Source organism: Ovis aries, chromosome 7 (assembly GCF_016772045.2).
Source record: "Ovis aries strain OAR_USU_Benz2616 breed Rambouillet chromosome 7, ARS-UI_Ramb_v3.0, whole genome shotgun sequence".
Lineage (NCBI taxonomy): Eukaryota > Metazoa > Chordata > Mammalia > Artiodactyla > Bovidae > Ovis > Ovis aries.
This window is the reverse complement of record NC_056060.1, coordinates 36,512,515-36,525,264: the sequence shown is the minus strand read 5'-3', so window position 1 is coordinate 36,525,264 and position 12,750 is coordinate 36,512,515. Positions and strand designations below refer to the sequence as shown.

General features: G+C 35.8%; 1 protein-coding gene across 1 annotated transcript in view; it reads left to right on the top strand.

Annotated features, from left to right (window-relative positions):
- The window catches only part of UBR1 (ubiquitin protein ligase E3 component n-recognin 1), a 162,977-nt gene that overhangs the window by 41,675 nt on the left and 108,552 nt on the right, over nucleotides 1–12,750 (top strand). Inside the window, exons 5-10 of the mRNA XM_004010489.6 lie at nucleotides 1,141–1,271; nucleotides 3,936–4,074; nucleotides 5,022–5,084; nucleotides 5,322–5,445; nucleotides 5,728–5,835; nucleotides 6,478–6,566. Of these exons, the coding sequence (XP_004010538.1) occupies nucleotides 1,141–1,271; nucleotides 3,936–4,074; nucleotides 5,022–5,084; nucleotides 5,322–5,445; nucleotides 5,728–5,835; nucleotides 6,478–6,566 (654 nt within the window). The remainder of the gene's footprint in view (nucleotides 1–1,140; nucleotides 1,272–3,935; nucleotides 4,075–5,021; nucleotides 5,085–5,321; nucleotides 5,446–5,727; nucleotides 5,836–6,477; nucleotides 6,567–12,750) is intronic.

The following is a 12,750-nucleotide window of genomic DNA, read 5'->3' as shown; positions in this document are numbered from 1 at the left end:
TGGGTAGATATCTCAGAGTGGAACTGGTGGATCATAAGGTCACTATACTTAACATTTTGAGCTTCTCTCAGACTTTTCCAAATTGTACCATCTTACATTTCCATCAGCAGTGTATAGGATTCAGGTTTCTCCACATTCTGGCCAACACTTGTTATCTGCCTTTTTGATAATGGTCACCTTAGCAGGTATGAAGAGGCATCTCACTATGGTTTTGACTTGCATTTCACTAATGGTGTATGATGCAGAGCAGTTAAATGCTTTTTTTTTTTAGCTAATTGGTTTGAACAAACCTATTAAGGAAGTGGTATTCTTTAATGAAATGAACATTTTTTTTCCATGAAAGTCAAAAAACTCGGATGTTAGTCTTGCTTTTTATATCTGTTTAGATGCTCTGACGTTGAATGGGATTTTTCAGAAATATATATTTTTTAAATATTTATTTACATTTGACTGTGCTGGGTCTTTGTTGCTACAAGCAGGTGTTCTCTAGTTGTGGCAAGCAGGGACAACTCTCTAGCTGCAGTGCACAGGATTCTCGTGGTGGCTTCTCTTGTTGCTGTGTGTGGGCTCTAGAGGACATAGGGTTCCATAGTTGTGGCACATGGGTTTAGTTGCCTCAGGACATGTGGAATCTTCCCATACTAGGGATCAAACCCATGTCCCCTGCGTTGGCAGGCAGATCCTTAACCATTGGACTACCCAGGAAGTCCTTAGACGGAATCTTTATCTCTTAAATGCCATAAATTTTCTGCCTTAACAGAGTGGATGTACAGATTGGTTGGAATAAATTAAATGAGAAATGTTTTTGTAAACTGTAGGGAAAAACCAAACCCTATAACTCGTTGTTCTCTGATATGATTAGTTTACTCAGGCAGAGAACATTCATAAGAAAGAGCGTCATAAGGGAGGCTTCCATGATTTTGCCTCCTTTCCTTTCTGTCATCTGTAGCACCAACTTGGCCACAAGGAATTCAGCTAAACAATGTGATCAGCAACCTCTTGGGCTGAAGTTAAATTCATTCTGGAGGATGGTGTAAATGAACTCATTAATATCGTTCTTATAAATTAATAACATTATCATTCTCATCCACTTACTTATATACAACATTGAGAATATGTTTTTCTATACTTTTCTTGCAGAACTTACGCTGTCCGTTGAATGAAGAGGTAATTGCCCAAGCCAGGAAAATATTCCCTTCAGTGATAAAATACATTGTAGAAATGACTATATGGGAAGAAGAAAAAGAACTGCCTCCTGAACTCCAGAAAAGGTGGGGGATTTTTTTTAAAGGGGGAAGTTTTCATGATGGTTATTTATATTGCAGAATGAGTATTTGAAAAATGTCTTCTGTTTTCATCTACTGCTTTAACTTATAACTATCACTGTGAAAATTTTATATAGAGAATTTTTCCAAAATGTCCATTTATATGAGATGCTCTGCTAAGACATCATACAGAAGTTAAGGCAAAAGAGGGGCTTAATCAGGAGCTTCTGATTTTTAAGAAAAAACATTTTTGGGGTATTGTTATAAATGATTTACAAGGACTTAGCAGCCATTCATCCCAGCAAGGAAGTAAATTGCCCAGCTTGATACTGGCCTCAACCAACTTCCAGGTTCCCTGAGAGGTTCGTGAACTAAGGTGGGGACTTCAGAACAGTGTTTCCCTTTAGTCCAGATCTTTAGTACTTTTCTTGATCAAAAATTTTGATGGTCAGAATAAGGAGATAACCCTTTGTCCTGTGCTTTGGGATCTGGGATTATTTCACGTACAGGAATTTAAGAGGTTTTTTGTTTTTGTTTTTAGCTAAAACCCAGCAATTTCTAACAACCTTAAGTCTTTTAGTGACAGCAATATTGGTTCTTAATTTACAAAAGGCGAAAGAGAATTCAAGACCTGATATGTAATACAGCTTGGGCCTTGTGGGAATTTTTCTACCTGTGTAATATTAGGAGTTTCACAAATCTAAATATAGTTTTTTGAGTCTACTAAGTTTATTTGTATTATTTTAGGAGAAAGACTTAAGAATTTCAATTTTTAAAGACATTAAATGATAGAACTGCCTTATGACCCAGCAATCCCACTTCTGGGCATACACACCGAGGGAACCAGAATTGAAAGAGATGCATGTACAGCAATGTTCATTGCAGCACTGTTTATAATAGCCAGGACATGGAAACAACCTAGATGTCCATCAGCAGATGAATGGATAAGAAAGCTGTGGTGTATCTACACAATGGAGTATTACTCAGCCATTAAAAAGAATACATTTGAATCAGCTCTTATGAGGTGGATGAAACTGGAGCCTATTATACAGAGTGAAGTAAGCCAGAAAGAAAAACACCAATACAGTATACTAACACATGTATATGGGATTTAGAACGATGGTAATGATAACCCTGTATGCGAGACAGCAAAAAAGACACAGATGTATAGAACAGTCTTTTAGATTCTGTGGGAGAGGGAGAGGGTAGGATGATTTGGGAGAATGGCATTGAAACTGTATAATATCATATAAGAAACGAATCACCAGTCCAGGTTCGATGCAGGATACAGGATGCTTGGGGCTGGTGCACTGGGATGACCCAGAGGGATGGTATGAGGAGGGAGGTGGGAAGGGAGTTCAGGATTGGGAACATGTGTACACCCGTGGTGGATTCATGTTGATGTATGGCAAAACCAATACAATATTGTAAAGTAATTAGCCTCCAATTAAAATAAATAAAATTTTTTAAAAAGACATTAAATGTATCATTTTGACTTTTACGGGACCATAAACTGCTTGGAAAAATAAGGGTCATCAGAATTATGTCCAAAAAAGTTTTAATGTCAAATACATCGATAGTGTCAGTTAAATGCTTTAAGAAATTTTGTGTTGGTAAGCATAATTCGAGTGGTCTGCCTGTCTAAAAGGGGTGGGTTGCTTGAATGTGCTCATGTATGTAGACAGCACTGTATTTCAGATTCACAGATCTGATTTCTAATTCTCTTTGTTTCTTAGCTTTGGGACAAAAGAGAAGTCTTTTTGAGTCTCTTATTTCCTAAGCTACAAGAGGCTTGAGAAAAGCTTCCTCTTAGAGTTATGAGGATCAATTGACTATTTAGTAGAAGATTATTATAAAGTGTTTAAAACTGGTAGTAATTTCTGACATTTGTGTAACTGTAGCCCACAACCATTTTCACGTATTTTATAAGGTCCTCACACTCAAATGGAGATATTATACATCTCTTCTTACAGATGTAAAAGATACCGTCATCTCAGCAAGATTAAATGCTTAAGTGATTTGTCTGAAGTTTCACAGTCAAATGGTAGTGCTGGCACTTAAAATCTATATACCTTAAAAAAAAACCTTAAATGTACTATAAAACCAGTATTACTTAAAATAAATAGAAGGTAGAAACAAAAATAAATAAAAACTAAATGTTAGTGAAATCTTGACTATTTGTCATTCCCTGCCTGAAAGTTCTGAGCCTGAGGCTTGTCTCCCTTTGTTAGAGTGGGAGATTAGCAAGAGTTATGAATAGTATTAAAGACATACTGCCCTTTAATGAGAATAACATTTTACTTCTGGAAGTAAGAAAAATTCGGGGATAAACGTGAAAAAATTGATACTTTTATCAGAGTTTTAAAGTTTTATGTCACTGTACCACTTAAAATCGTCTCCTATACTAGTATTAGAGTGGTACTTTGGAGAAGGAAATAGCAGCCCACTCTAGTATTCTTGCCTGGAAAATCCCATGGATGGAGGAGCCTCTTAGATTGCAATCCATGGGGTAGCAAAGAGTCCAACATGACTTCACTTTCACTTTTCTCATACATAGGAAACTACATGGTGCTACTTATCACAGGGCATTTTTTATTTTAGCCTGGTCTTCATGTTTTCCTTTGCTTATTTGTTACAGTATCTGAATATATATCTTTTTGTTTTAAACAGGGAGAAAAATGATAGATACTACTGTGTCCTTTTCAATGATGAACACCATTCATATGACCATGTTATATACAGTCTACAAAGAGCTCTTGACTGTGAGCTTGCAGAGGCCCAGTTGCACACCACCGCCATAGACAAAGAGGTTTGTGAGTTTCATTTGAATTATTATACTGTCTTCATCAGCTTCCTGGAAATTGGGTGTTGCCAAGTAGCTCTGTAGCCCTTGCCAAGTGCTTTAGTAGTATGTTAGGTACAACCATGCTCTTCATTTATTCCTTATAGCCCAAGTAAATTGGTTGAAACTTGGTTTTTCTGTGTGTGTATATTACAGTTTTAGATGACTATTATTTTCCTTTTTCAGTCTAAACAGAAAGTTACTGAATATATTTGGCAAAGAGCAGTTAAGAATGTCAGTTCAACCTTAGTTCTGTTTCTGTAAATTATTGAATAAATGACTAAATACATGAATCCTGAAAAGTTGGTTAGCTTAACAGTATTTATTAAAACTATTTATAGAATAATGTTGATAACATGGCTCAGCTTTTATTTAACACCCATCCAAAGCAAAATGTGTTCTTCAGATAGGCAGAAGAAATATTAACCTAATCCCTACCCTCAAGAGGAGTGGAAGACAGTGGAAGAAGCATCACGACCCTAGTTACTGGTGCTGTTAGGCCACACCTCTAACCCACTAGTGGACTGCATGTGTGCTATGTAACACATGTGAAAGAATTTCAGTTTCACTCACAAGAAGTATCTAAGGCATGTATTAATAATAGTAGTTTATTAAACCTAATTTATTGTTATCTAATAGAGTACAACAAGTAAATAATGACATTCTTGTGAAGCAAGAAATCTGAGACTCTAAAGTATAGAAATTCTCTACTAGTGGCATTGAAAGTTCTGAAGCTGCATGAAGGTAGCTAATGCTAAACATTTCTGTTTATCTTATAGGTGTTATCAATCTTAGGATTTTTAGGTGGTCAAAAATGATTAATAATTAAGAGCTTGTTGGGTCTTTGGGTTTTATATTACTTATTGATTGGGATTGTCAATCTACTACTTAATTTCTTGTTTGTCTATAATTAGGGCCGTCGGGCTGTTAAAGCAGGTGCTTTTGCTGCTTGCCAGGAAGCAAAGGAAGATATAAAGGTAATTTTCTGAATTAGCGTCAAAAGGAAAATGTTAAGAGGAATGTACAAGAGCCCAAGTAAAACAGTTACATTGTTGAAGTGGTTTGACATCCTAAGTAAACATAAGTTTGGAGCATTTAGACCTGGAGATTTGAAAATGTAACAGTTATATGATTTGTTTTTTTTTGAGGAATAGATAATTTTTAAAACAAAAATTTAAAAACTAGTTTGTTTCTAATATTCCTTTCATTTGTAGAGTCATTCAGAAAATGTCTCTCAACATCCACTTCATGTAGAAGTATTACACTCTGAGGTTATGGCTCATCAGAAATTTGCTTTGCGTCTGGGGTCCTGGATGAATAAAATTATGAGCTACTCAAGTAAGCATATAGCCTGTTTTTCTTATTTTTCATAAAATATTGTCTTTTTAAATAGCCACAGATTTTAAAATGTTGTTGAGTATAAAGTAAAATGATTGTTGTTTGTTTTAAATGCTATGAATAATGTTTTGTTGGCTCTTGATTCTTTGATGTTGACAGAATTATTCTTGACATCAAGTATGAGAGGATTTACTGTTAGTTTTTTCATACGTTCTTATAGGAAATGTATTTTTGGGAGAAATACTTTAAGAATAAAAACTATGTAACTTCTTTTGTTTGCAGGTGACTTCAGACAGATCTTTTGCCAAGCTTGCCTTAGAGAAGAACCTGGCTCTGAGAATCCCTGTCTCATAAGCAGGTTAATGCTTTGGGATGCAAAGCTTTATAAAGGTAGGTAGATCTTTACTTATGCTTCTTGCTTTGAAGCAAAGGAGTATTATAGCTGTAGTGGAGTTGTGATCTCTTTTATTTATTAAATAAGTTACCTTGATAAGATATTATATTTTCAGGGTGAGATTAACCAGTCAATATGTATTCGTCTGTGATAAAACCCAGGGAGATTGCCTTTTAATTGTAGTGCCTTTTCATTTAGTCAGAACCAGTGAAAAAGAATATGTATGTATTCATGTAGTAATGCCATTATAAAAGCCATGTTAATTTTCATTTTTAAAATCTAAACAAAGACCCAAAAGTAAAAAGTTAGAGAAAGGCTAAAGGGGATGGAGAAGGGAAGGAACGTAGGGTAGCTTTTAATGAGACAGAATGAAAAGAAATGGAGAAAGGTTGGGCAAAGTAGGATGAAGTAAGTTACAACAGTGAGAGGGGTACAGAAAATAAGGGAAAAGGCATTATATGTGTGTATTTTAAATTCTAGCTCTTAAATATTAGCGTAATAAGTGCCACTAATATTTGAGTCCTTGAAGTCTTATTAGCATGTGAAATATTTTTATAGTGTTCTGCCACTACTAATAGCTAAAATGTTTTCTTTGCCTTGGCAATGCTCCTCCCACTTCTCCCCAAAATGATTTATAGGTGCCCGTAAGATCCTTCACGAGTTGATCTTCAGCAGTTTTTTTATGGAGATGGAGTACAAAAAATTCTTTGCTATGGAATTTGTGAAGGTAATTGCTCTTTATAAATAGATGTCAACAAATGAAAATAGAAAACCATTTTGTAAGTGAAATAATGGAAACAAAGGGGATAATTACAGAGCAGGAATTTAATTTTACAGCTTATTTGTTTTTAAAAAAGTTCATCATTTAACTTCACATTTGGTAGTATGAAAACAGTAGTCTAAGAGGAGATAGATAGTTGGAAAATGACCTGGAATTTGCTTGGACAAAGCAATAGGAAGATGTCACAATTATGAGTACATTTATCTTTTCTAATCATCTGTCTGTTAGTTAAAATTGTAACAAGAGCAGTGACTAGTTGAAAGAAGAGCAGGAAAAAGGAACAGATATATATACATGCTAAAAGGAGGCAGAAATTTGATGGGTAAGAGTTATACTTAACTATCTGAGGCTAGAATATACAAATTTATAGCTTTTTAAAAAAATTTATTTTAATTGGAGGATTTGCTTTACAGTATTATAGTGGTTTTTGCCATACATTGACATGAATCAGTCACAGGTGTACATGTGTCCCCCATCCCGAAGCCCCCTCCCACTTCCCTCCTCATCCCATCCCTCTGGGTTGTCCCAGTGCACCGGCTTTGAGTGCCCTGTTTCATGCATCAAACTTAGACTGGTCATCTGTTTCGTGTATGGTAACATACATGTTTCAGTGCTAGTCTCTCAAATTATCCCACGCTCGCCTTCTCCCACAGAGTCCAAAAGTCTGTGCTTTACATCTCTATATCTTTTGTTGTCTCGTGTATAGGGTCATCATTACTGTCTTTCTAAATTCCATATATATATGTTAATATACTGCATTGGTCTTTTTCTTTCTGACTTCACGCTGGATAATAGACTCCAGTTTCATCCATATCATTAGAACTGATTCAAATGTGTTCTTTTTAATAGCTGAGTAATATTCCATTGTGTATATGTACCACAACTTTCTTATCCATTCATCTGCCAATGGACATCTAGGTTGCCTCCATGTCGTAGCTATTGTTAACAGTGCTGCAGTGAACATTGGAGTACACGTGTCTCTTTCAATTCTGGTTTCCTCAGTGTGTATGCCCAGCAGTGGGATTGCTGGGTCGTATGGCAGTTCTACTTCCAGTTTTTAAGGAATCTCCACACTGTCCTCCATAGTGGCTGTACTAGTTTGCATTCCTACCAACAGTGTAAGAGTGTTCCCTTTTCTCCACACCCTCTCCAGCATTTATTGTTTGTAGACTCTTTTGATAGCAGCCATTCTGACCAGCGAGAGATGGTACTTCATTGTGATTTTTATTTGCATTTCTATGATCATGAGTGATGTTGAGCATCTTTTCATGTGTTTGTTAGCCATCTGTATGTCTTCTTTGGAGAAATGTCTGTTTAGTTCTTCGGCCCATTTTTTGATAGGGTCGTTTATTTTTCTGGAATTCAGCTGCTTGTATATTTTTGAGATAATTCTTTATTAGTTGCTTCATTTCTATTATTTTCTCCCATTCAGAAGGCTGTCTTTTCACCTTGCTTATAGTTTCCTTTGTTGTGCAAAAAAGCATTTAATTGTAATTAGGTCCCATTTGTTTGTTTTTGCTTTTGTTTCCATTTCTCTGGGAGGTGAGTCATAGAGGATTTTGCTGTGATTTATATCAGATAGTGTTTTTCCTATGTTTTCCTCTATGAGTTTTATAGTTTCTGGTCTTACATTTAGAGCCTTAATCCATTTTGAGTTTATTTTTGTGTATGGTGTTACAAAGTGTTCTAGTTTCATTCTTTCACAGGTGGTTGAGCAGTTTTTCCAGCACCACTTGTTAAAGAGATTGTCTTTTCTCCATTGTATATTTTTGCCTCCTTTGTCAAAGACAGGGTGTCCAGAGGTGCATGGATTTATCTCTGGGCTTTCTATTTTGTTCCAATGATCTGTATTTCTGTCTTTGTGCCAATACCAATACTGTCTTCTTGATGACTATAGCTTTGTAGTATAGTCTGAAGTCAGGCAGGTTGATTCCTCCACTTCTATTCTTCTTTCTCAAGATTGCTTTGGTATTTAAGGCTTTTTGTATTTCCATACAAATTGTGAAATTATTATTAGTTCTCTGAAAAATACTGTTGGTAGCTTGATCGGGATTGCATTGAATCTGTAGATTGCTCTAGGTAGTATAGTCATTTTCACTATATTGATTCTTCCGATCCATGAACATGGTATATTTCTCCATCTATTTGTGTCATCTTTGATTTCTTTCATCAGTGTTTTATAGTTTTCTATATATAGGTCTTCTGTTTCTTTAGGTAAATTTATTCCTAAGTATTTTATTCTTTTTTTTTTTTTTGCTATGTTGAATGGGATTGTTTTCTTAATTTCTCTTTCTCTTTTCTCATTGTTAGTATATAGGAATACAAGGGATTTCTGTGTATTAATTTTATTTTATTTATTATTATTATTTTTTAATTGGTTTTGCCATACATTGACATGAATCCACCACAGGTATACAGGTGTTCCCAAACATGAACCCCCTCCCACCTCCCCTCCCCATAACATCTCTCTGGGTCATCACCATGCACCAGCCCCAAGCATGCTGTATCCTGCGTCGGACATAGACTGGCGATTCGATTCTTACATGATAGTATACCTGTTACAATGCCATTCTCCCATTTCATCCCACCCTCTCCCTCTCCCTCTGAGTCCAAAAAGTCCGTTATACACATCTGCGTCTTTTTTGCTGTCTTGCATACAGGGTAGTCATTGCCATCTTTCTAAATTCCATATGTATGTGTTAGTATACTGTATTGGTGTTTCTCTTTCTGGCTTACTTCACTCTGTATAATCGGCTCCAGTTTCATCCAACTCATCAGAACTGATTCAAATGAATTCTTTTTAACAGCTGAGTAATACTCCATTGTGTATATGTACCACCGCTTTCTTATCCATTCATCTGCTGATGGACATCTAGGTTGTTTCCATGTCCTGGCTATTATAAACAGTGCTGCGATGAACATTGGGGTACATGTGTCTCTTTCAATTCTGGTTTCCTCGGTGTGTATGCCCAGAAGTGGGATTGCTGGGTCATAAGGCAGTTCTATTTGCAATTTTTTAAGGAATCTCCACACTGTTCTCCAAAGTGGCTGTACCAGTTTGCATTCCCACCAACAGTGTAGGAGGGTTCCCTTTCTCCACACCCTCTCCAGCATTTATTGCTTACAGATTTTTGGATCGCCGCCATTCTGACTGGTGTGAAGTGGTACCTCATTGTGGTTTTGATTTGCATTACTCTAATAATGAGTGATGTTGAGCATCTTTTCATGTGTTTGTTAGCCATCCGTATGTCTTCTTTGGAGAAATGTCTATTTAGTTCTTTGGCCCATTTTTTGAATGGGTCGTTTATTTTTCTGGAGTTGAGCTGCATAAGTTGCTTGTATATTTTTGAGATTAGTTGTTTGTCAGTTGCTTCATTTGCTATTATTTTCTCCCATTCCGAAGGCTGTCTTTTCACCTTGCTTATATTCTCCTTTGTTGTGCAGAAGCTTTTAATTTTAATTAGATCCCATTTGTTTATTTTTGCTTTTACTTCCAGAATTCTGGGAGGTGGGTCATAGAGGATCCTGCTGTGATTTATGTCTGAGAGTGTTTTGCCTACCTTCTCCTCTAGGAGTTTTATAGTTTCTGGTCTTACATTTAGATCTTTAATCCATTTTGAGTTTATTTTTGTGTGCGGGGTTAGAAAGTGATCTAGTTTCATTCTTTTACAAGTGGTTGACCAGTTTTCCCAGCACCACTTGTTAAAGAGATTGTCTTTACTCCATTGTATATTCTTGCCTCCTTTGTCAAAGATAAGGTGTCCTATGTGTGTGGATTTATCTCTGGGCTTTCTATTTTGTTCCATTGATCTATATGTCTGTCTTTGTGCCAGTACCATACTGTCTTGATGACTGTGGCTTTGTAGTAGAGCCTGAAGTCAGGCAAGTTGATTCCTCCAGTTCCATTCTTCTTTCTCAAGATTGCTTTGGCTATTCGAGGTTTTTTGTATTTCCATACAAATTTTGAAATTATTTGTTCTAGTTCTGTGAAAAATATGGCTGGTAGCTTGATAGGGATTGCATCGATTTGTAACTTGCTTTGGGTAGTATACTCATTTTCACTATACTGATTCTTCCGATCCATGAACATGGTATATTTCTCCATCTATTAGTGTCCTCTTTGATTTCTTTCATCAGTGTTTTATAGTTTTCTATATATAGGTCTTTAGTTGCTTTAGGTAGATATATTCCTAAGTATTTTATTCTTTTCATTGCAATGGTGAATGGAATTGTTTCCTTAATTTCTTTTTCTACTTTCTCATTATTAGTGTATAGGAATGCAAGGGATTTCTGTGTGTTAATTTTATATCCTGCAACTTTACTATATTCATTGATGAGCTCTAGTAATTTTCTGGTGGAGTCTGTAGGGTTTTCTATGTAGAGGATCATGTCATCTGCAAACAGTGAAAGTGTTACTTCTTCTTTTCCACTTTGGATTCCTTTTATTTCTTTTTCTGCTCTGATTGCTGTGGCCAAAACTTCCAGAACTGTTGAATAGAAGCGGTGAAAGTGGACACCTTTGTCTTGTTCCTGTCTTTAGGGGAAATGCTTTCAATTTTTCACCGTTGAGGATAATACTTGCTGTGGGTTTGTCATATATAGCTTTTATTATGTTGAGGTATGTTCCTTCTATTCCTGCTTTCTGGAGAGTTTTTATCATAAATGGATGTTGAATTTTGTCAAAGGCCTTCTCTGCATCTATTGAGATAATCATATGGCTTTTATTTTCAATTTGTTAATGTGGTGAATTACATTGCTTGATTTGCGGATATTGAAGAATCCTTGCATCCCTGGGATAAAGCCCACTTGGTCATGGTGTCTGATCTTTTTAATGTGTTGTTGGATTCTGATTGCTAGAATTTTGTTGAGGATTTTTGCATCTATGTTCATCAGTGATATTGGCCTGTAGTTTTCTTTTTTTGTGGCATCTTTGTCAGGTTTTGGTATTAGGGTGATGGTGGCCTCATAGAATGAGTTTGGAAGGTTACCTTCCTCTGCAATTTTCTGGAAGAGTTTGAGTAGGATAGGTGTTAGCTCTTCTCGAGATTTTTGGTAGAATTCAGCTGTGAAGCCGTCTGGACCTGGGCTTTTGTTTGCTGGAAGATTTCTGATTACAGTTTCAATTTTCGTGCTTGTGATGGGTCTGTTAAGATTTTCTGTTTCTTCCTGGTTCAGTTTTGGAAAATTGTACTTTTCTACGAATTTGTCCATTTCTTCCACGTTGTCCATTTTATTGGCATACAACTGCTGATAGTAGTCTCTTATGATCCTTTGTATTTCTGTGTTGTCTGTCGTGATCTCTCCATTTTCATTTCTAATTTTATTGATTTGATTTTTCTCTCTTTGCTTCTTGATGAGTCTGGCTAATGGTTTGTCAATTTTATTTATCCTTTCAAAGAACCAGCTTTTGGCTTTGTTGATTTTTGCTATGGTCTCTTTTGTTTCTTTTGCATTTATTTCTGCCCTAATTTTTAAGATTTCTTTCCTTCTGCTAACTCTGGGGTTCTCCAGTTCTTCCTTTTCTAGTTGCTTTAGTTGTAGAGTTAGGTTATTTATTTGACTTTTTTCTTGTTTCTTGAGGTATGCCTGTATTGCTATGAACTTTCCTCTTAGCACTGCTTTTATAGTGTCCCACAGGTTTTGGGTTGTTGTGTTTTAATTTTCATTAGTTTCTATGCACATTTTGATTTCTTTTTTGATTTCTTCTGTGATTTGTTGGTTATTCAGAAGTGTGTTGTTCAACCTCCATATGTTGGAATTTTTAACAGTTTTTCTGCTGTAATTGAGATCTAATCTTAATGCATTATGGTCAGAAAAGATGCTTGGAATGATTTCGATTTTTCTGAATTTATCAAGTTTAGATTTATGACCCAGGATGTGATCTATACTGGAGAAGGTTCCATGAGCACTTGAAAAAAAGGTGAAATTCATTGTTTTGGGGTGAAATGTCCTATAGATATCAATTAGGTCTAACTGATCTAATGTATCATTTAAAGTTTGTGTTTCTTTGTTAATTTTCTGTTTAGTTGATCTGTCCATAGGTGTGAGTGGGGTATTAAAGTCTCCCACTATTATTGTGTTATTGTTGATTTCCCCTTTCATACTTGTTAGCATTTGTCTTACATATTGC